We start from the raw sequence: 24627 nt of genomic DNA, 5'->3' as shown, positions 1-24627 counted from the left end.
CGAGGAGCTCAAGGACACATGTATCTAATTTTGTATTATGTTTTGACCCAGCTTAATTATGTCTCTTTGACCCAGTTCAATTATATCCCATCACTGACTTCAAAAAGAATCTTCAACACTGGAAGTAGATGTGCTAGATTCATTTAAGCTGTTACTACATGCTGCTCAGCCTGCCTCCTCTCTGCTCCCTTCACTCCTTAACTCTTTACCACCCAGCCTCTAGAGAGAAAACAAGTCTCAAAAAGCTCTTTCCCAAGGTGACTGGTGACACCTGACTACTCAACCATCATCTTCCATTTAAATGGTTCTCTTCCTTGATTTCTGTGTGTCTGTACTTAGACCCATTTGCACTTCCTATGTTTTCCCCAGTGCCTACATTTGGCCTGTTACGTTCTTCTTTAACAAGACCATCATCTACGCCTGATGCTCATGTGATACTCAACCCCCATGCTCAACATAAGGCTAGTTGCTAGTTCATGAAACAGTAGGGCTCAGGATCTGACCCCAGGAATGTCAAAGAATATCCTTCTATCTTTCTACTGTAGCATCTTTCCAGGACCCTGTCCCCACTCAAGTCTCGTTGAGTGTAGGTCCTGAACGTCTCATCTATTCAGCTCTCATCTGTTGTCCCATTTCCCGAAGGGATTATAGCTCTTCTGTTTGGATGAGTGCTCCAATTATGGGCCTCCTGCCTTCGCCTTAACAACTGTACTCATTAACATCTAACCCAACTAGTCTTCCATTCAAGCCTCCCGCCCTCCCCTTTTCCCAACAGGCTTTTGGTGCTCTGTCTAAACTGGGTCTCTTGCTGTTCTTCAAACCCATCCTTTCTATTCTAATCTCTGTGCCTTTCATCATACTGTTTCCATCTGTTGCATAACTTTTCACCCCATCTGTGCCTGCAGAAAAACTTGTCATTCTTTAAAGCCTATTAAAATGCCACCTGTTGCAATATGCATTCTATTCCTTCTATGGCCCTCCAATTCTAGAACAAGAGGCAAGTTCCATTCCCTTCTGTCCTCTGGTGGCATGTTATGCCTTTCTAAAGTCTCCTAGTTTCTCTTCAACCAAATGTCTATCTACTTTTCCACATCAGTTCTCATCTAGTTCCACATTCTGCAGGTGTGTGGCTGACATGAATGTCGTATTATACTCAATATACCCTTTCTTGATTAGACTGCAACCCACAGACTCAAGGGAAAATCATTCCTGAAGATATCTTCCATCAAATAATCATTGTTCTTTCTTGAAAACCACCATATGAAATAGAATATTTAAGCCAAGGGTGATGGTGGTGCATTCCTTTACTACCAGTACTTGGGAGGCAGAGCCAGGTTGATCTCTGAGTTCCAGGCCAACTTGGTTTACAGAGTCAGTTCCAGGACAGCAAAGGCTACACAGAGAAACCCTGTCTCAGGTTGGGGATATTTAGGATAAGGAGAATGTGTTTGTTTGTTTCTTTGTTTTGCATTTTCATGAGATGTGTTTTTTCTAGTGAGGAGTAGAATGATGGTAGGATACATCAAAGAAGCTGCTGTGAAGAGCACTTGGGAACAACAAAGCAGAGAGGGAGAGCTAGAGGGACCCACATTCCCATGTCACCTTCCTTGTCATTCCCTGTGTGATTTCAGCTCAGTTAAGTACCCTCCTAGAGTTTAGGGAAATAAAACTAACCTCCCAGAGAATACAAAAGGGGTTTTGATTTATTTTCTCCATGGTAAAAGAAGCAGAAATTTGTACATTTTTCTAAATTTATATGTTATTTCTAGATTACTTTTATAGTCCTAAAAGAAAGCCATCAGGCACAGAGATCCAGTGCTTCTTTTCTTGTCTTGAAAAAAAAAAAAGAATATCTGCAAGCAGAATGTTTGTATCATGGACATCAAATTTCCATCTCCCCAAATATATGATGTAGCTCCCATCACCTTTCCTTAAATAGTACAAAAGTTTCCAAAGCACGTGTCTGAGCAGATCACAATACAGTTACTATAGGGAAAAAACCATGCCTCTTGCTAGGCAGGAGCGAGGGGCTTCCCAAGGCAACCTGAGCCCACAGGAGGAGCAGATGGAAACAACTGCTTTAAATTCTTGCAGGTGCTATTTGCACTCTTTCAAGGTTCTGAAGATCAACACTGACAAGTAACTCAACATTGGTGGCCGTGCAGAAAGCCAGAATAACCCAGGCCAATCACACAAGCAGTGGTGGCCACTGAATTCTAGTAGGTAGGTGGGAGTCAGAGCAGATGTGTGTGGCATTTAGGGCTTCAGAGCAAGAAAGGACATGGAATTACTCTGGGTTTTCGATGTTCTTAAACTGTGAGTGAATGGGTCTTTAACATTATCTTTAAGTACTGTATACATTGAATTAACAATGCAAAATGCATGTTATAAAAGTGGAACAGAATGGGTAAAGTAACAAAGAAAGGTGGTTAAGATTATAAATAACTTAGTAAAGGCTATTATTGATGAATCTCACTTTAACAATGATATATGCACACATGTGTGTACACATACATACATAAAGATAGACAAAGATTTCAGAAGAATCACAGATAAATTCACTTCTTGAGCTGAAATCTTTATCAAACCTAGGGGAAATGAAACCATGTTAAACCTAACCAAGTCGAAATGTAACAACAGGAAGGAACGGAGTTACATCAGAAGTGAACTGTATTTCAGTAAACATGACTAAGTTTAGTTATCAGAATTCATGAGACATTCTGGAGACATTTTCAAAGACAGCACACAACACCTGGAGAGAACGTTCACTGTACAACTTGGAAATGTCTTCTAGGATTTAATTAACAAAACTGCCAGAAAGTTTAATCTATATGTGAAGATGTTCTGATCATTTTCTTTAATATAAATACATACTTGACAAATTAAAATTTCAAACAAGTTAAAGCTTGCAGTAGATGTGAATAAAAAAGAGATATTCACAGTTGTCCTGGCTATTGTGGGTTGTAGTTTAAAACAAGAAGACTAGCCCCATGATCTGGAATCCATATTAAAAGAAAAAAATAGGGGAATTCTAGATTGTACAAAGTTGACAATAAAAACCCAGGCAATAACCCTTTGGACAAAATGCATATGAACATATTAAAAAATAAGATTTTGCTGAAAGGACCCAGATATAGCTGTCTGTTGTGAGACTGTGCCAGGCCTAGCAAACACAGAAGTGGATGATCACAGTCAGCTATTGGATGGATCACATGGCCCCCAATGGAGGAGCTAGAGAAATTACCCAAGGAGCTAAAGGGATCTGCAACCCTATAGGTGGAACAACAATATGAACTAACCAGTACCCCGGAGCTCTTGTCTCTAGCTGCATATGTATCGAAAGATGGCCTAGTTGGCCATCACTGCAAAGAGAGGCCCATTGGACTTGCAAACTTAATATGCCCCAGTACAGGGGAACCCCAGGGCCAAAAAGGGGGAGTGGGTGGGTAGGGGATTGGGGGGGGGTGGGTATGGGGGACTTTTGGGATAGCACTGAAAATGTAAACGAGGAAAATACCTAATAAAATAATAAATTAAAAAAAAAGATGTTATAAACGAAAAAAAAAAAAAAAAGAAAATATCACAAACATATGCAAATCTCCATTAAGTAGAAAGCTGTAATTGGATGATAGTATTAGTTAAAGGAATTAATTGTAATGATTTATATTTTTCCATCACTCATGTAAAATGTCTGACCAATAAACATCTAGAAAAAAAATCCCAAAATAACTTTACACAATAAAATAATATATAAAATAGATAGTGATGATGAGAAATAATAAGTCTGGTTTTTGGTGGTGGTCACTGTTTTCCTTACACGTATAATGATATTTAATGCTAAGCCATATCAGTTAATGTGCTTGCCATTTTTCTTTAGAATGTGAAATACTACTATATACCAAATCTTAGGGAAGAGTCACGGTAAGATTTGTATATATCCTACCAAAGCTAATCATTTTGAAATCAAGGAAAATCATGGACCAATCAAAACAAACCTTCCTTAAGTTTCTAAAGCTCATAAAGAAATGGTGGAAGAAAATGGTTCAGAAACAATGTCAGGAAGAAATGCATAATACCATTTGGATTTGGTTTGAGTCTCATACAAAATCTCTATAACTTCCCTATAAACAAGCTACAAAGCAAACACAAAGTTTCCATTCTTGTGTTACAGAGCTTGGGACTTACTTTCAAAATCCAGGAAGAAGTGTGGATAATTCTCAATTTCCCGGGTCAGGACTTTGAGCAAGTTTCCCATGCCAGCAAACCTAGGGAAGACAATACAAAAGCAAACACCATCAGGGATGTGAAAGCTTACTTAGAACCATCACCTCGCAGCTCATCCCTGAGCTGCTGAGTGATAAGTATCTCTGAGGTGGGTTGCCCCAAAGCACGGCAGCAATGGAAGTGTGTGTCATGGGCCTCTGAAGAACACACTTGCACCCTGCATCACATTCACTAAAAAAATATGAAGTGAGTATCCTTTTAGAAATTAAGCATCTTCGAAGCAGAATTTGGCTATTTCTATAAAACATTCCCTTTCCCTTTTACAAGCCCAGTAACCATATACCTGATATCTCTGGCTCCCTTTGTTTCCTGTTGGTATAGAACACATCATTGGGCAAGTATGACAGAGAGGGTGTCGTTAAAATATATCTGCACGAGTGGCCCGAGTTTCTTTTCTTCTTCTCTTTTGTGTTCTTTTTTTCCCCTTCCTTCCTTCCTGCCTTCCTGCCTTCCTGCCTTCCTTCCTTTCTCTTCCCTCCTCCTACCATCTCGCTCTGACATGCTAGGTAGCCCAAATTTCTAGGGTCTTGCTCTCTAGTCCATATTGTCCTTGAACTCACGATCTTCCCACCTTAGTCTCCCAAATGTTGAGGCTCCAGGTGTGAGTTGCTGTGCCCAGCATACATTTCCTGAAGTTTGGAAGAAAGAGTTCAGGAAACAGATTTAGGACTTCAGGGACTCTCTTGATGTATATAAGAAGCAAGATTTTTCAAATGGCAACTCCTAGACCAGTTACAGGTTTCCATTATTTGGTGTTTCAATGATCAAACAGTACTGCATAAAATACCAAAATGTAAAGCTCTGGGCTGGTAAAGGAAAGACAATTGCTGGTATGCCTGACAACCCGAGTTCAATTCTCAGATCCTACACAGTAGAAGGAAAGAACCAACTCCACTTGCTGTCATCTGACTTCTACATATGAGAGCATGCACACACACACACACACACACACACACACACAGAGAGAGAGAGAGAGAGAGAGAGAGAGAGAGAGAGAGAACAGTAATTACAATTTTACAAGAAATGAAAGTCATATTATCAAAAAAGCCATTCTCAATGAGACAGCAGCCCAAGGGTCTGGAGAATTGGCACAGGGATTAAGAGTCCTTGTTGTTCTTGCAGAGGACATGTTTTGAGCTCCAGCATCCACATGTTGATTCATAAAGGCCTGCAACTCCAGTTTCAGGGAATCTGAGGCCCTCTTTCAACTTCCATGGCTATCAGGCATGCATATGGTATATACATACATACACACAGGCAAAACACTCACCCACATAAAATAATAGTATAAATAAAACTAAAAAAAAAAGTTTTTAAAGGAAAGGAATAGTAGTCTGAGACATGTATAAATGCAGGTATGACCACCAGAGAAATACAGCTCTGCTGCATGTCCACAGTCCTCAACCAAAAATGGAGAGAACAGTTATGAGTTACTTCTTGAAGTAAACAGCAAACTTTCTACAGCTCTCACTCCTAGACATTAACTGTCCCAGAGGGAGGACAGTCACTCACACATCCATTCATTTCAACATATTTATGGGGCTGAAAGCAGGTCAGGGCCTGAGCTCTTTAGAGGTCTTCATCTACCTCTGCTTTATAGATGATGATGGTACTTAGTGCCATTACCACCTGCATCATGATTACCCTAACAGCCTTCAGATGCACTCAGGACTTTCTCCTGGAAGATAGGTTTGGTAGGGTGCATGCAGTTCTCCAGAGAGAATTCTCCAATGGAGGAATGCCCTATAATTCTCTCTTCTGAAGAGACATCTTCCTTACCCTGTCTGCCATTCTGACTTTCATCCCCTGCCTCTATGCACATTTCCTGTGAAAACATATCTGAGCACACCCCATGAACCGCAAATTCTGCCAGACGTAAAGCTCACGATTGGTAGACTCCATCCTGTATGAGGCAGTATTCTCGAGCCCTCTTAGACCTCATTCTGATGAGCAATTCCAGTTCTTACAGGAAGATGATTCATTTAATAGTAGGCTGGCTTTCGTACCTAATAACTAAATGGAAGTTAAATATTACTAACTTTCCTACTTTGCTGTGATGAATATATCTCAGATTCACCTTCCGCTTGAACTCCTGTTTTATATATGACTGTCCTGCCAGAATCCAGACATGGGAAATATGCCAAACCTTTGAAATTTATAGAAGCCCCAAACAAACAAATGTGGAGATATCTCCAAATGCTAACTGTAAAAGTCTAACTCTTCATAAGGTTATTTGAGATGGTTGGTTAATTATGGTAAATATTTTGGAACACAGTTCTAACAACAGCCAGGGTGAGTTACTTGGAACATTTGGGATTCTAGATGTGTGGGGTCTCAATTCAGAAACAATGACTTGGAAGCGTGATGCACTATTAGGGGTTAACTCTGTTTCTATGGGGCCTTGGAAGCATGACTTTCAAACCCAATGCAAGATTCCTACGTTTCTATAGAAATATTTCATCTCATCTTCTTCATGGGAAAAAGATGGGGTGCCTGTAATGTTTTATCTTGGTCAATAATATCTGAGATTTTATTCTCATTTACACAAGTCAAACAAGAGAACTGGTGCATCAGGTAGATGGTCATGAAGTAGAGTATCTACGTATTTGTTATTTATTTATTTATTTATTTATTTATTTATTTATTATTCACATATCCAGAATCAAAGCCAGGACCTTGAATATGATATCTTTTAAAAACTGAACCCTGATCTCCATTTAGAAAGGGCCCTCATCTAAATCCTTCATAGCAAGGCCTCTCTAATCTGTTCAAACAGCTCCTTCATGATCACACTGATCGATCACATGATCACACCACAATACTACAGAGATAGTTTATTTAAGGTAGACTAATACTTGAAGTTAGACATACTTTATGCCATTCAATAAGAGAATAACATCTATAACCTACTGAAGGACTCAGATGCTGACATATTCACGTGTGAACAAAGGGCTCATCAGGCACATGAAGGTAGAGAAGCAAGCAGGACACGAAGGTGAGTCTATTGGGCAAGTAGCTAGAGAAGGCATTTCACATCTGAGCTTTTGCAGAATCAAAGAGCGGGAAATAAAAATAGTCCCTTTCAGGATTCAGTATTCAAAAAATAAAACTATGAGGATCACAGTGGTTAAATATAGACATTATAGCTAAGAGCAAGTGAAGACAAGGAAAATTCCCCTCTGGCTCAGGGTAGCTGCTTCAAAGAGGACATCTGAGGATACACTGAGTCACAGTTACTGTGACAGAGTAGACATATGGGTGGCAGAGCTCCCTGCTCGGGCAGTCCAGGGGTATGCTCTGCAGAGCTGGGAAATCTGGTTTGCACATTCTATTCGGTGACTTAATGGTTGCCCTCCTTCTATGACTTGCCATCTGTTTGTCATTCCTGCCCAGCTGCAGGGGCTGACATCACTAAGAACACAGCAATGCAGAAGGTCCACAGTGCCCTCGAGGGAACCTTCTTCCTAAAATGGAGAACGACGTGACTACAATTCGTTCTTGCACTTTGGTTTTACAGAAAATAGGCCACCATTCATAACTGCCCTTCAAGAACTGATCAAGGCTATGTTGGGCATCCTCATGCACAGGGCATGCAGAGAGGGAAGCCATGATCTCAAAGGCAGGTGATACCCAGACGATTTATAGTCTAGCATTCACCTAGGAGTTTAATCTAGCTTTCAGTCCATAAGCACAACCTGACATATCAAAGTGCTCAAAGGTGGTCATTGATTATCCATCAATATGTGGAAATAATAATTTGTACCTGGTTCTTATGAAGAGAGAGAAATGTATACCTGGCACTTATGAATAATAGCATGCACCTGGTACTTATGAAGAACTGCAGCACTTTACGGAGTGCCAACTATTTGTTTATAAGCTTTCCCATACTTCATTTATTCAGTTTTTATGACAACGTGCAAGAACCCATGTTTATGTTCACACTGGTTGACAGCAGAAGAAAGGTTTAAAAATGGATAACTGACAAATGACTTTGAGAGTCTCACGCTTGACTTTGAAAATCTTAGAATGCAAAGTTCAAGCTCATTTCTCTATTGGAGATAGAGTAGCACACCACACTCTGCAGGGCTCCCTGCCTGGGGACAGGAGAAAAAAAATCTACATTATTACGATGTTATTACAGACATATATTACTTTTCGATGGAGAGACTCTCCAGCTTGTATTGGACACTAAATGTGCTTGTTCTACATCAGCTCTGCTCTGTGGCATGTAGAAGATTATATTCTTCAGAAATTCAAAGAAGACATGAACCAAATGGGGCAACATGTCCTAGACAAGTCTGTTTCACTCAAGAAGGAAGCTGCTTCCCACACAGGGATCTGGGAAACATAGGTTGAAAAGAGTTTTTATCTAGGAGATATTAGGCATTGGGAAGTAAAAGGTATACAAAGTGGGTTACTGGCCTAAATGCCTCCAAACACTCAAAACACATGGTATTCTTCTGGTCATGCTGGTATCTGTAAAGATAATTTGCATGCTCTTGACATGGGAAGCATCATCTTTAAGGGCTGGCAATTTTGGATATACAATTTCTTTTTATATTATCACTTTCTTGGCTCTCAGTTCAACTGACATTTACAGAACTGGCTCTATTATCACTCAGTGGAAAATCCACAACTTTCCAAGAGAAATTATTCACTGCTAACATTTTCAGTTTCAAAAAAGGAGAAAATTAATACATGTGTGCGTGCACACACACATGCACACACACACACACACACACACACACACACACTTTGCAATTCTACTTTGGTTTGGAAGAAAAAAGTTTAAGTGCCAGCATTAGCGGTCTTCCCAGAATATAAAGCCAAATGCAAGCAATCATGGCTTGTTTTTAAAAAGCTGTGCCTGTAGTTTAAGGGATATAGTCAGTGGTTAGAAGGAGAACTGACACCCATAGGCTTATGTATTTGAATGTTTGGTCCCCTGTCGGTGACACTGTTTAGGGAGATAGCACAGGAATGCTGGGAGGAACTATATCATTGGGGGTGGGCTTTCGAGAGTTCATAGCCTCACCTTAATTCCAATTGGGTCTCCCTGCCTTCATGCTGGCAGCTGAGGGCGACATCCCCAGCTTCCGGCGCCTCTGCCATGGCCCCATCATAACTGACTTTTACTCCTCTAGAAACATAAATCTGTAACTTGCTTCTGGTCATAGTATCTTAACACAGTAACAGACATGTAGCAAATACAAGCAAACGCTACTGGTTTTCTGCAAACGGGCTATGGGAAATGTGACCCGTGAACCATGTATACCAACATCTCCATGCTCAATTTTTCAGAAGATGAATATTTTATAAAATCCCCTTGAAGACTTTCTCTTAAAGTTATGATGATGTGTACAATGAATTCCTATACCAAACCACTTTCTAGCACTCTGCAAGGGCTCAGAGTAACCAAGGTCAGAGGGAGAGAAGAAAATGGTGGTCTTAAAAGAGTTGTTTTTGCAACAGTTTATTTTATTTTATTTTATCTGTTTTGTTTTGTTTTGTGTTTTGAAACATCTAAGGCAGGAACTCGGCAGTGCTTCCATCAGAAAGGGTGGTATCTGCTAGCACTTTGAACGAACCACAGTTGTCTTGAATCTAGGGTATTTATTTGGTCTTTTGGTGCAAAGACTTTAAGAATCAAAGACTCACATCATCTGTAGCTGCATATTTTGGGAATTAAAAGTTATGAAGGGCCAGGCGTGGTGGTGCACGCCTTTAATCCCAGCACTCGGGAGGCAGAGACAGGCGGATTTCTGAGTTCAAGGCCAACCTGGTCTACAGAGTGAGTTCCAGGACAGCCAGGGCTACACAGAGAAACCCTGTCTCGAAAAACCAAAAAAAAAAAAAAAAAAAAAAGTTATGAAGGATATAGCTTTAGTGTACTCATAAGCCATAAATAAACCAGTATACATACATTCATATGAATGGTATATATTCCTGTGACACCACATCTGTGTCAATGATGCATCTGGGCACATTAATCTTTAGCATAAGCTTGTACAAGGCTCATTTTACATAGTAGAATACCATGCTTGGGAGATAACAAGTGTTCCATTCTTAGGCACTTCAGATGGAGTCTGGACTTCCTGGTCTGGAGTCTCAGTGCATCTCAAACTCTCCAAGAAGGCACTGGGCATTAACACTGGAGCCTCTTTTTCAATATCTTAATTTAGAGGACAAAAGACATGAGTTCCATCCATGGGTTAAAGCCAGGAGACCAGATATCAAGTATCACAACCTCACACTTTGTTCCCTGTCACAGAAGTAACAGGGTGTCCCCTTTAAAGACATAACATTGTAAGTTATGACATGTTCCTGTCTCCCAAGGGTGTGTACTCCCTGTTAGACGTGTCTCTCCCATGCCTGCTGACTGAGCAGGCCCAGTTCTCCCCTGATAGGAACGTCCTGAGTGGGAATTCAGAACCTTTGCACATTGTTCTACTGACTGCGGCTCATCAGTAGGGCTTATCTGTGCCCCGCAAAGAGCATCGAGTCCAATTGTCGCAAGCTCAGTCTGTCTTTACCCTTCGCATTCATCGCCACTCTGCTCACTGCACAACGGTTCTGAACGTAAGCCTTCATAAGTTCCCATGTATACTCACTATCTGTAGGGCAACAGGCGCCCAAATGCATGCCCTGGACACAGAAGTCCTGGCCTTTGCTTGCTTCTTCTGTCCTTTTTCTCCTTCTACCTGCTCCCTTCAGTCTAGCCACAAGCAATCCTTTCCACACTCTTTCCTCATTGCCCCAGGGTCTTTGCCGGTGTCTCTTCCTGCCTCACTCTCACACTCGCCTGCAGGTGGTGACACGATTTCATGCCCCGTCATGCTTAACTTTCACAACCAATATGTGAAGTAGAAACCATTGAATCTCAACTCAAAGTCCCCGCTTCCCCAGCTTAGGAGTTACTGATGGCTGATGGCTTCCAGGAAAGGCAGAGGCAGCTTCCTTAGGAATATAGCTCCTGGGAAGTTGCCCCTGTTCCTGTGGATGGTCCTACACCCATATGTATATGAGCAGCACTAACAGCACTCAGTGGGTTATGAGAGAAAAGAGAAAGAACTGCTGTGAGGGGAAGGTCTCTGCCTTCTTGGGAAGAAACCCCAAATCATCCTGATTTCTGGCCTCATTGCAACCTAAACAAACCCTATGCCTTCGAGCTAGTTGCTCCTCTTTGGTCCCTTACGAAGCTATGTGCAGCCTGGGACACAGCTCAGGACCAAAATCACATGCTTTCTCATGGCCTTTTCTGGATGTGAGGTGAGCATTCTGGGGGCAGCGCTGCTGTTGTAACACCTCATCGCATTCCTAGCACCTACAGTGGAGGCCTGGCAGACAGTCAATACTTTGTCTAGGGGTTCCCAAACATCGGTTTCCCCAAAGTAAATGAGAAAAGCAAAGGCTACAACAGGAACCATTCAGAGAGCCAACGCTAACCACACACATCTATATTTCTGTTTTGATTTATTTTACAGATTGAAGGTGACTGTCGTTTCTTTCCTCCCTAGAGTTTATCTTGAAGTTTTACTGGCTTATAAAATGTGGACATCTGGGAACTGTACACGTGGGTGCACTCACACACACACACACACATACACACACACACACTGACTCGCCCAGGACTGAGGCAAAGGTACAAGTGGGATCTGACCTCCCAACTCTCAGGACAGTGCCTTTGTGTGCACTGTCCTTGCTTTGCCTTAAGTCTGGTAATACTGTGGTGGTAATACCCGTGTCTGATTTTGCCGAGGTCTACAAGCAAGCATCTGAACGGAGACGCTCTGCCTGCTGTGTGCTCTGAACCAGAGGAGGATCAAGGGCTCTCTGACATTCTTCCCACCACTTCCTCCTGTCCCCCACCTCCCTGCACAGAAAGGGACTTTTCTGAGGTTCCCTTCTTTTTCTCCACATGTTCTGCATGTAATTAACATGCAGGAAGGAAGAACAGAATTGACACTGCCCTCCACAGCCAGGCACGTTGTCTGAACTATTGTCTATGTTTTAGACTATTTGTCTTTCCTGAGAATCACTTTGCTTTCTATTAAAGTACATGGCAGCTCCCACATTCCTCTTCCCCAAAGAGAAGATAGTTAAGCTTTGACCACCTGACCCTCCTTGGGGTGCCATACTTGGTCTGACTGCTACACTTCCCATTAATGAAAGGTACGGGTCTCACCACCTGAAACTATGCCCATTGTCAGCTTGTTTTACTCCACTCCATTGTGGGACCTTTAGAAGTTAAAGAAAAGAAAGTTCCCTTCCATGCCGAAATATCCTCAGGAGGCTGGAGAAAAGTGGACAAGTTTTGGCGGGCGGGCTGGATACCCCAAGGATAAGATGCAGTTTTGGGAAAGCAGTAGGGACCGTGTACTTGCCAAGGTGATCGACAAGATTCAGAGTGGCAGTAGGACCACTGGGAAGTCAGTGGCTGTCCCTGTTATGGAGGCGTCCCTACACTATGCTATAAGGCCAGGACATCTTGGCTCCTCTGCCTGCATCCCAGGAGCTGTCCAATGAAAGGGTCTCATCTTAGTAAGTCTGATACTCAATAGGGATGCTTCTTTTCTTATTGATAACAGTAGATCCTTCCTTATTCTGGACATTTTATTTATAACACCTTGCTGTTCAGAATTGCAAGTTAATTAAACTACCAGCTTCCGTTTGCTTTAACCTAAAACATATGGGATGCAAAATAATAGGTGGTTGTAAATGCAACAACAAAAAAACAAACAAACAAAATATGCTTCTTAGGTTACTGTTTGCCTCGTGTGCTGATCTGAATAATAATGGTGCCCATAGGCTCATATATTTGAATGCTTAGTCACCAGTGAGTATGTCTGTGTGTAAATGTGGAACTCAGTATGACGTCTCTCAGGCTCTATCACCTTGTTATATGACACAGGGTCTCTGACCTGGAGCTTGCCAAGTAGGTTGGGTTGGCTGGCCAGTCTGCCCCAGAATCCACCCATCTCGGCCTCACAAACTCTTTTAATTTTAAATTCACAAGGGAGATTTCAGCACTTTGCAGTGCTAATGTTTCTGGGACTGTAGTATTTGCAATGGTTTTTGAAAATGTTTTGAAGGTGGGCTCCAGAAAATCAAATAACCCCATTAAAAAATGGGGCTCAGAGCTAAACAAAGAATTCTAACCTGAGGAATACCGAATGGCAGAGAAGCACCTTAAAAAAATGTTCAACATCCTTAATCATCAGGGAAATGCAAATCAAAACAACCCTGAGATTCCACCTCACACCAGTCAGAATGGCTAAGATCAAAAACTCAGGTGACAGCAGATGCTGGTGAGGATGTGGAGAAAGAGGAACACTCCTCTATTGTTGGTGGGATTGCAAGCTTGTACAACCACTCTGGAAATCAGTCTGGCAGTTCCTCAGAAAATTGGACATAGTACTACCGGAGGATCCTGCAATACCTCTCCTGGGCATATATCCAGAAGATGTCCCAACCAGTAAGGACACATGGTCCACTATGTTCATAGCAGCCTTATTTATAATAGCCAGAAGCTGGAAAGAACCCAGATGCCCCTCAACAGAGGAATGGATACAGAAAATGTGGTACATTTACACAATGGAGTACTACTCAGCTATTAAAAACAATGAATTTATGAAATTCTTGGGCAAATGGAGGTATCTAGAGGATATCATCCTGAGTGAGATAACCCAATCACAAAGGAACGCACACAATATGTACTCACTGATAAGTGGATATTAGCCCAGAAACTTAGGATACCCAAGATATAAGATACAGTTTGCTAAACGCATGAAACTCAAGAAGAACAAAGACCAAGTGTGAATACTTGGCCCCTTCTTAGAATTGGGAACAAAACACCCATGGAAGGAGTTACAGAGACAAAATTTGGAGCTGTGACAAAAGGATGGACCATCTAGTGATTGCCATATCCAGGGATCCATCCCATAATCAGCTTCCAAACGCTGACACCATTGCATACACTAGCAAGATTTTGCTAAAAGGTCCCAGATATAGCTGTCTCTTGTGAGGCTATGCCTGGGCCTAGCAAACACAGAAGTGGATGTTCACAGTCAGCTAGTGGATGGATCACAGGGCCCCCAATGGAGGAGCTACAGAAAGCACCCAAGGAACTAAAGGGAACTGCAACCCTATAGGTGGAACAACAATATGAACTAACCAGTACCCCGGAGCTCTTGTCTCTAGCTGCATATGTATCAGAAGATGGCCTAGTCGGGCATCACTGGAAAGAGAGGCCCATTGGACTTGCAAATTTTATATGCCCCAGTACAGGGGAATGCCAGGGCCAAAAAGTGGGAGTGGGTGGGTAGGGGAGTGGGGGGAGGGTATGGGGGACTTTTGGGATAGCATTGGAAATGTAAATGAGGAAAATACCTAATAAATAAATAAATAAATAAATAAGAAAAGGTTTTGATGCTTCTGCAATGTTTCGGGTCTCAGAGACCCTTTCCTACAGTGCTACCTTTCCCTGCACCGTTACTGCTTAGCTCATGTTTCGCCTCCTGACAGGAAGCTAGAAACTCCAAGAAAAGATTGGGGGTGAGGTGGGGGACATGGATGTGAAGCATGAAGACCTAGGTCTGATCCTCACATCCCAGTTGAAGAAGACAGATGGGGAGGTGCACGCTTGTGACCCCAGTGTGAGGCCGAGAAGGATTAGGAGGTGTGGCCTTGTTGCAGTAGGTGTGGCTTTGTTGGAGGAAGTGTGCTACCCTGGGAGGTTTTAAAAGCCTAAGTCAGGCCCATCTATTCTCTGTGCTGGCTGCCTGTGGATCCAAGACAGAACTCAGAGCTACTTCTCCACACTGTGTGTACGTGTGTGCCACTACGCTCCTTGCCATGATGATAAAGCTCTGAGACTGTAAGCCTCAATTAAACGCTGTCTTTCATAAGAGCTGCTGTGGTTATTTTGTCTCTTCCGAATGACTAAGACACTTAGCAAGCATGAAGACCCAAGGATGATCACCCAGAACTATACAGAAAAATCTGGGCATGGTGGCATGCATTTGTAATGTCAGTGCTGGCAAATCAGCCTAGCCTACGTGGTGAGCTGTATACAGGCCAATGAGGGACTGTCTCCTAAAAACAGCACCTGCGGTTGTTTGTCCTCTGGTCTTTACATGTAACACACATACACACACACACACACACACACACACACACACACACACACCCCTTGCAAATCACTTCTCAATGAAAGGAAAGTTATATTCCTTAAATGATACAACTAGATGCACTTCTGGATGTGAGTGAGTGCGTATGTGTGTGTGAGGTAGGGAGGATTACATCAATGCAATGAAAGGATTTCAGCCTGTCAACTCTAGGAAACTGAATTTGCCAGGCAAATTAGCAGTGTAAACTAGCCGGGCTGGGTGGTGAGTTTTCACCAATCTGCCATCTTGGGGATGAAATCATGAGACCTTCAGTTCCGCTGCGGAATGAGTTGCCTACGGACAATTTCATTGGAGAACGAAGGGGGAACAGCTTAGAACTAAGTCTATTAGGCACTTTCATTTGGCCATAAAAATGAGTTAATGGCTTAAACGTGTTTTCAAAATGTTTTACCACTACAAGTAATGGTGCTCAGATGGGAAAACGTCTTGAATATTCTCATAGTCATTAAAACCGAGGTGTTCCTTGGAAGGGTTTGGTATCCTCTGAGGAATCCAAGCTGCTCAAGTCCAGTTGTAAGCCAACCCACGGGAATTCGAAGCACACACACACACACACACACACACACACACACCAAGAGACCGTAATGGAACTGAGCAATTAAGTGCTAAAATAGCCTTTTCAATCTGAGTTCAGCTTTTTAAAATAGACTTTTACCTCATCACAGCTAATTCTCCCATAAACACCAATATTACAGCAGCAAAAAAATGTCCAAGAAATGAGGGCAAAATTTGACTCATTTTAATCAACGTGCCCCTCCCTGCATTTCAAATTCTAAGGAGTAAGGAAACAATCAACTTGGCCAACCTGCTGTTGAGAAAGGATTAGTGAATCTGCTCTGTCTCCCCACAGAATCCAAAAGAAGTTTCTGAGGGAAGTTTGAAGTGTTTGTTCCTCACCTAAGGAAGCTTAGTGTCAGCCCACCCAGGCCAGCCGTGCTGAGTCACATGTGGAAAGAGACACCATGGGCAGGGTAAGGAGCCCCAGAGGCTGGCGCACTGAGCTCGGAAAAGCCTTGAACTTACGCTGCTGGGTTGGGAAGGTTGTTCCCACTGTCTTCTGATGGCGTCAACTTCAGTCTAGAAAATGAAAGGACCACCTAGTAGTTCCATGCAATCCAGGCTGCTCCAACAGTCAGCTAAGGAAACGACACAGACCACCAGTCCTGCGGGGGAATACACGGTTCTGCAAGGTTCTTTCCCAGAAAAGCACAGATGGGACCCTCCTCAGAGAAGAGAGGGGAGGTACAGAGGTGGGTGTGCCATGTGTTCCTCTGGCCACACCGTTTTCCTCAAAGGATACTGCAACACCCTTCCATCCTTATTCATCCCTAGGAAGGGCCCAGACACACACACATTCACATGAGCTTTCCTCACGCTTCCTCACCTTCCATGCTGAGATCTCCCTGACTTCTGTTTCCCTCCACATGCCACCATCATCTCACCATCATCTCAACTCTGGCTTTTAGCTAACGGCCCAAAATCTGGGTGAACTTCCACAGGTATAACAACTTGGCTTAGCAATAATACACTCACAATCTGTGCCACCTGGTTACATCAGGCAGGAACCATCCATCATCTGCCACGTTCTCTCAGCATAGTCTCTGGGCTTACCCTCCATACCACTGCTCTGGACAATGTTACCTTATGAACCACACTAACAGCACTACTTTCCCCAGCCTCTCCCAGGAGCTGCTGCAAGCTTCTCAGAGCAGTCACCAGTTTCTGAGCACATCTTGGGAGACAGGCTATGTGCAAACTGAAGGCATTAAACCCCTACAATTCTAGTTTCAATCCAAGGGCAGATGTAGTGTGTGTGTATGTCTCTGCGTGTGTTTCTCTCTCTCTCTCTCTCTCTCTCTCTCTCTCTCTCTCTCTCTCTCTCTCTCTCTCTCTCTCTCTCTCTCTCTCTGTGTGTGTATGTGTGTGTAAATGTGGAAACCAGTACCGTATTCCTCAGGCTCTATCACCTTGCTATATGACACAGGGTCTCTGACCTAGAGCTTGGCAATAGGTTGGGTTGGCTGGCCAGCCTGCCCCAGAATCCACCCATCTCTGCCTCACACTGGGGTCACAAGCGTGCACCTCCCCATCTGTCTTCTTCAACTGGGATGTGAGGATCAGACCTAGGTCTTCATGCTTTACATCCATGTCCCCCACCTCACCCCCAATCTTTTCTTGGAGTTTCTAGCTTCCTGTCAGGAGGCGAAACATGAGCTAAGCAGTAACGGTGCAGGGAAAGGTAGCACCGTAGGAAAGGGTCTCTGAGACCCGAAACATTGCAGAAGCATCAAAACCTTTTCAAAAGCCATTGCAAACACTACAGTCCCAGAAACATTAGCGCTCCATTGAGTATGAAGAATGTAGAATCCCCAAAGTACTGAAATCTCATTTGAGAATTTAGAATCGAAAAAGGTTGCGTCTTTGCCCCGAAAGGAATAATCACATTGATTTGAAACCCTCTTTCCCACAAACAAAACTAATGTTTTTAGGTTAAAAACCCTGACATGAGCCCTAAGCAAGCTGTGCAGACTGGGCAATGCAAACCCAGGAGAGGAAAGGGGGTTGGGAGCTGAGCTGGCAGCTGTGTGTCTGGGACCTGGGGTTATTTCCTGAGTGAGACCCCAGGATGCAAGCAGGGTCAGGAATCAGCAGGGCTCAACAATGGCTATTTCAGCACAAATGTTTCAAGATACTGTGGTGCCCTAAAAGCCCATAAACTTGGTCCAAAGCTTCCTTCTAAATTTCCAACCCAGAGGAGCTCATAGAAATATGATCCTGGCACACGATTCTGCCTCCTTCTTGCTTCTTTTTCTCTGTGCTTTCTTTGCCACTGGTACCCTATCCCCTCTGCCTGTGAAGGCCTAAGTTAGCAGCCAAAACACCCTCAAAGACCCCTACTCCCACGCCCAGCCCCAGGCAGAATTAGCATTCTTTCTTCCTTTGCATTTTAAAGAGGCTGTTTCCTATGCATTTGCAGTGAGTTCATTTCAGTAACACCCTGTCCTGTCTGCATCCATGCATCATGCATGGGTCCAGACAGACAAGCGCTTTACTGGCATGCTCTGAAATGGATCAGATGTACTAGCTAAGTAGCCACTGAAAATAAAGGCAAATGGCATTCATTACAAACAAATCCAAGAGTCACTGTTAAGAATGAGTGGGAAAAGCCAGGCCTTTAATTGCAGCACTGGGGAAACAGAGGCAGGAGGATCTCTGAGTTGGAGGTTAGTCTGGTTTACAGAGTGAGTTTCAGGACAGCCAGGTTACACACACGTACACATGCAGGCGCACACGCACAGGCACACCACCACCACCACCAACAACAAAACAACAACAAAACAACAACAACAACAACAACAAAAATCAAGCTCTGTGAGGGTAGGGGAGTCAGGGGAGGTCAGATCAAGCAAGCAAGCAAACAAACATCCTAAAACAAAGGGTAATCACTTTCTGGAAACACTATGAGTTTTGGAGCCCACGATGGGGGGGGGGAGGTGCCATTCTACTCTAGATTCTTGGGTTTTCCTTGTCCATCAAAAGCAAAGTGTTCCCTTTCAGTTTTGACACACATAAGAGAATGTTGGTAAAGGATTCAAGGTTGTCTTTGGACCCCTGCTCATCCCCAAAGCATACGCTAGTTGTGTGTGCCCCCTGCTTTGCATCTGTAGAACTGCAGCCACAGGGGGAGCAAGTCCTTTTCCTTTCAGTAAAAGCTGCAGCAGCTGCTTTCGTGGAGGGAAGAAAGCCGACGCAGACCACCGCCAGGGGAAGGCGGGCGCTGAACGGCTGCATTGGGCTCATTCACAGGACTATTAATCATACAAGAGCCCATTTATGACAAACACAGGTCACTCCCTTTGCATGACAAGGCGGAGGGGTCCACAGAGGCCCATTATCCTCCCCCAAAACAGAGCATTGTGGGCGAAGTGGGAGAAGCCATGTGCTCACACACAAACGGACATTGTAAGGCTGTTTGCACAACCCCGTCCTGCTCCTCGCGAATTTCCTGCCAAGGAGACATTTAGATCTCACAGAGTCCGCACAGCAGACATTGGCTCATTCAATATGGCTTCGGGCAGTAAGCCCCAGAAACCCGGTGCGCGGCTCCCTCTGCTGGCCATATCTGGAACTGCAGGCCAGGGATGCTGAGACTTGAACCTGGAGGATGCTCAGGACCTCAAGTTCTTTTTTTCCCTTTGCTGTAGAAGTTGGGTGGGTGTGAACTTTGGGGAATAGGAACCCTGCAACTGCAACCGGTACTAGCTTCAGCACTTTTGAGAGGTCATATAATCCTTCAAATATTGTTTTATAATCTGAATTCATGCCACTCATTTAGCTTCTCTGAGATCAAATACTAAAGATCGAGTACCTGCCTGACACTTGGTGAGGGTGATACACAGGGTCTCTGCTTGCTTTCAATAGGACAGAAATGGCCACATCACTGATATGGAGTCAGAAGAGGAAAATACAACGTCTACTGGTAATGCCATCTTGTTTTGATCAGAACAGAGAACTTAACTCTTGGAGTCTGGATTCTCTAACTGTTGTCATCTCTATTTTAGACATGGCATCACTGTGTATTATGTGTTGGTGTGGACAGCTCTGTACATGTCCCTGGACACACTGCTTCACCAGCTGTTGGTGATGCCCCACCTTGGAGTAGTATTCGGATTCAGGAAGGCCCTGCAGGAAACAGCAGAGCAGCCTTTTTTCTAGTTTGACAGTCTTAATCAATGCATTTCATTAACATTCACTTAACCTTTCCTGGTCTGCACTTCACTCTGAGTAACTGATGACTTCAACTGCTGCCAGGCACTGAGTGGCTGTTGCCACAACTGGCATCTCCCTTAAGACTGGCTAGTCTGAATTCTGACGACTAATGGGGGTGGTTTCTCTTTACAGGTGGCATTTATGAGGACTCTAAATGAGATCTCTGATGACACCCCAGCTTGTAACTCACTGTGTCCTCGTCTCCTAAAGTCCACACAATGAGGCGATGCTTAGCTTCTCCTAGGGAACCTAAACTTAACTCATCCATAAAGAAAGGCTCCATTTCTCACCTTGGAACCAGCCCTTGAAGTCTTCCCTGGCTCAGTAGATGGCAACTGGGTGAGCTTCCAGATGCTCTGTAGAAGGCGCTGATGCTGACCTGACTTTGATGCATCTCATACCCCACACCCAAGCCAACAGATCTCACAGATCCTATACTCCACACTCAAGCCAACAGATCCCATAACTCTACTTTTGAGACAGGTCATGAGTTCAATTCTTTCTCTCAATTACCAGTGTCTCACGCTGTCCTAGTCAGGGTTTCTACGCTGTGACAAAACACTATGACCCAAAAGCAAGCTGTGGAGGAAAAGAGTTTATTCGGCTTACATTTTGCCTCACACTTCATCATCAATGGAAGGAAACCAGGACAGGAATTCAGGCAGGGCGGGAACCTGGAAGCAAGAGCTGATGCTGAGGCCATGGAAGGGAGCTGCTGATTCGCTTGCTCCACATGGCTTTCTCAGCCGGCTTTCTTACTGATGCCGGACCATCAGCCCAGGGATGACACTGCCCACAATGGACTGGAACCTCCCTTCTGGTTCACTAATTGAAAAAATTCCCTACATCTGGATCTTATGGAGGCACTCCTTCAATTGAGGTGCCTACCTCTCTGATGACTCCAGCTTATGACAAGTAGATACACAAAATCAGCCAGTGCACAGACCAAGCTGGAATCCACCATCCCTCACCAGAGCATCCGGTGTTTCTTCCTGCACAGGTCTCCAAGCCCAAACACTCAGCTTCCTGTCCATCTAGCTACTATAGTCTTGTGCTTAAAATTAGCCCCAGTCACCCCTCAGCTTAAATCTCTCCAGGGACCTCCACGTCACTAAAAGTACTGTGCCTGCCAGAGTCAGCGAGAGCCTATGGCGTTTGCTCACCAGCCAAGGCTTCACTGCTCTGCTCTCGCTACCTTGGCTGCCTTGTCACTGTGTTCGTTCAAGGTTATCCCCCACCTCTAGCTCCTTCTCATCCTCGTTAGTCCTTCTGTTTCAAATGCTTTTCTCCAGGCCTCTGTTCAGTTTGCTTTTCTGCATCACCCAGTCTAACTATCATGTTCACTATAGTTGCCACACACCACCCCCAGGACTCTTTATTTTTATATCTATCTCTTCTAACTTATATGCCCTTAAATACCTCCAATAGAGTATCTATCTGTCTGTATGTATTCATATGTATATCTGTCTTTCTCTGTATGTATGTACACACACACACACACATACACCTCTGTCTTTGTCTTTGCCTATCCCCCCTTTCTCTCTCTGTGTGTGTCATATCAAAGCAAGTTTCTGGTACTATGTCTGGAGGCCCTCAAGTGTGGTCCAAACATCAGACCTCTATCTTTACTCCATCTGTGCCCTACATTTCCACTGACAAGACCAGGATGGTACTGGGAAGTTTTGGCAGTCAGAACACATGGCTCATGTGTATTGAGTTATAGCCAAGAAAACATGAAACTGAATACATATTCTTACATAGGGATCTGGTTAACAATCCCAGTCCCATACACTGTGTGCATTCTCTGATCAACACTGTGCTGAATAATTCATGGATATTGTCAGATTGCACCCACAGGGCTAACCATGACTTACAAGTAAGAAGATGGGTGTAAGCTGAGTAGCTTGTATAGTTATAGCCAGCAACTGGCAGCACCAGGATTTGAGCACAGGGTATCCCAGAAAACTCACACTTTAAGCCACTGTGTTAACCCACTCATTTGATGCTCTAGAACCATTACTCAATGTTTGGAGGAACAGAAAACAGCTTAACACATGGCTTGTGGCTTCTGGCAAGGGAAGGAGAGTGACATTGCAGAAGCCACACCCAGGAAGCCATAAAACAGCTTGTGCATTCAACTGTATGATACTGAGTATGATCCCTTTTAAATTATGTAAGTGGCATTGAATACCAAGCTTCCTGCAGGCCAGACTAGGATGTAGGCTTCAGAAAAGTAACAGCAGGCTCAATTGGAGAGAGAAGTCGTCCCAGGCGGAGAAAAGGAAGGGCGTGTTGTGTACACGAGGGCAATACATCACCATAAGATCTGTTCTTGTGTAGCAAAGGAGAGAGGTCAAGAGAGCTGGCTAGGGATTGGTTGTTTAGAAAACCTGCAACCTAACAAGCAGGGCAGAAATATGGATGAGGCCTTTGGTGCCGGAAAGATATCAGTGACGAAACTGATGCTAAGTCAGAGCATTAAACTGGGTCAAAAATCTCAGTTCAGTTATCTATTGGCCAAGTTGATGTTTAAGAAGGTCATTTTCTTGCACTGAGTCTCCATATCCCTTAATCACCCATAACCCAGTGTCTGGGGCCACAGAAACACTTCTCTGTTCCAAGGGTCTAGATTTTACCCAATGAGCTTGCCTAAATTCCCAACATAATTGAAACAGCCTAAGGCCAAACCACCAGATATGCTAGTCAGAGGGGGGGTCACCACTCAGGTGTAAGAAGAGAACGGAGGAGCAGTGCAGCCGTGCAGAGTCTCAGCAGGTCTATTCCCTGCAGCCTGTGCATCTTCAGTCCCTCAAAAAGGACAGTGGTGATCGAGTCACATCCTTCATGTACCATGATGTACCTAGACATGGTACAAAGAATGAACAAGGGCAGGGAGCTTATTTCTAGGACGGAGACATACAGAAACGACACAGAACGGACAGGCCCACAGAGAAGTCCCTCTCCATCCCTTCTGTACATCCAAGTTATCACACATCATGAAAGGTTCAATATGCTAACTACAAATCACTTTTATGCATTTCCATAAAGCAGGCTCCACTACCAGGACTGCCCAGTTTAATCTAAAGGCTACGACAATGCTTCTTTCACTCAAACACTGTCCCTCTGGGATGCTCAAAGTAACTGAGGACATGCCACGTTTCCAGCCCCAGGAACTCAAATGATGTCTCCCTGTTTTATAATAATAGTAAATTGTAACAGAAAGGCACTAAGTCAAGAGTGCTTTATAAGTATCAACGCGGTGATATTCACAGCACTCTTAGTAGTGACCCAGAGGCTTCTGGAGCTACTGACATCGCCCAGGGAATGGCAGCATCTATGTGGAAGAAGTTGTAATCTTTGCCATAATGTCTGGAAATTATGTGTAATTGAAATTGTGATCTACTCATGTTTTAGCTCATATCTAACTCCACCCACCTCTCACTTCCATTCACACTCAATACCCCTCCTCACCCTTGCCTTTTGTCTCCATGATAGACTAGCCTCCTCCTCCTCCTACACACACACACACACACACACACACACACACACACACACACACACACACACTTGCACGAGTCTGGTGAGCTGTGTGAGCTCTGCCTCCTGTTCTTTACTACTCTCTAGTAAGTGATAAGTCAGAAGTTTAAGTCCATGGACATCAGCCTTACACACAGAGTAGAACAAGTGAATGTTTCACAGATGACAACAAAAACAACACGGATTTCACTGACACATGGAGAGAACTTGAGAGTATCATCCTGAGTGAGATTACCCAGTCCCCAAAGGACATGTATGGTATGTACTCACTTATACCTGGATATTAACCACTAAATACAGGATTTCCATGCTACACTTCATAGACCCAAAACAACTAAACCAGAAGGAAGGTACAAGAGAGGATGCTTGAATCTCACTTAGGAGGGAGAATAGAATAGTCATAAGTAGCAGATGAAGGGAACTGGGTGGGAGAAGGGGTAGAGAAGAGAATGGAGGGGTTCAGGATCAAGTATGGGGAGGGACAGTAAAGATGCCCAGAAGTCATGAGAGTGAATGGGAATCTGCAACAGACCGGGATGGGGAGTTGGGAGGCATCTCCAGGACAAGACAGAGACCTGGGAGAAGGGAGGCACCCAGGAATCAATGGGGATGAACTTAGCTGTGACTGATGACATTAGGGATACAGAACCTGAAGAGGTCACCTTCTGTACCCAGGCAGAAACACCAGTAGAGTGATAGAGACACCAACCTACGCAAAAATTTCTGATCCCAAATTTATCCTTTCTGCAAGAAATGCAGGGGTGGGAGATGGAGCAGAAACTGAAGGGATGGCCATCCAAAAACCAGCCCAACTTGAGACCCATTCCATGGGCAAGCATCAATCCCT

At 43.8% G+C, this 24627-nt stretch overlaps 1 protein-coding gene across 1 annotated transcript in view; it reads right to left on the bottom strand.

Annotated features, from left to right (window-relative positions):
- The window catches only part of Cyria (CYFIP related Rac1 interactor A), a 106005-nt gene that overhangs the window by 25522 nt on the left and 55856 nt on the right, over positions 1–24627 (bottom strand). The window contains exon 3 of the mRNA XM_021178997.3: positions 4186–4265. Within this exon, the coding sequence (XP_021034656.1) occupies positions 4186–4255 (70 nt within the window). The 5' untranslated portion in view covers positions 4256–4265. The remainder of the gene's footprint in view (positions 1–4185; positions 4266–24627) is intronic.

Source organism: Mus caroli, unplaced genomic scaffold (genome assembly GCF_978045245.1).
Source record: "Mus caroli unplaced genomic scaffold, Mus_caroli_1 scaffold_14, whole genome shotgun sequence".
NCBI lineage: Eukaryota > Metazoa > Chordata > Mammalia > Rodentia > Muridae > Mus > Mus caroli.
This window is presented reverse-complemented; position numbering and strand designations above follow the sequence as displayed.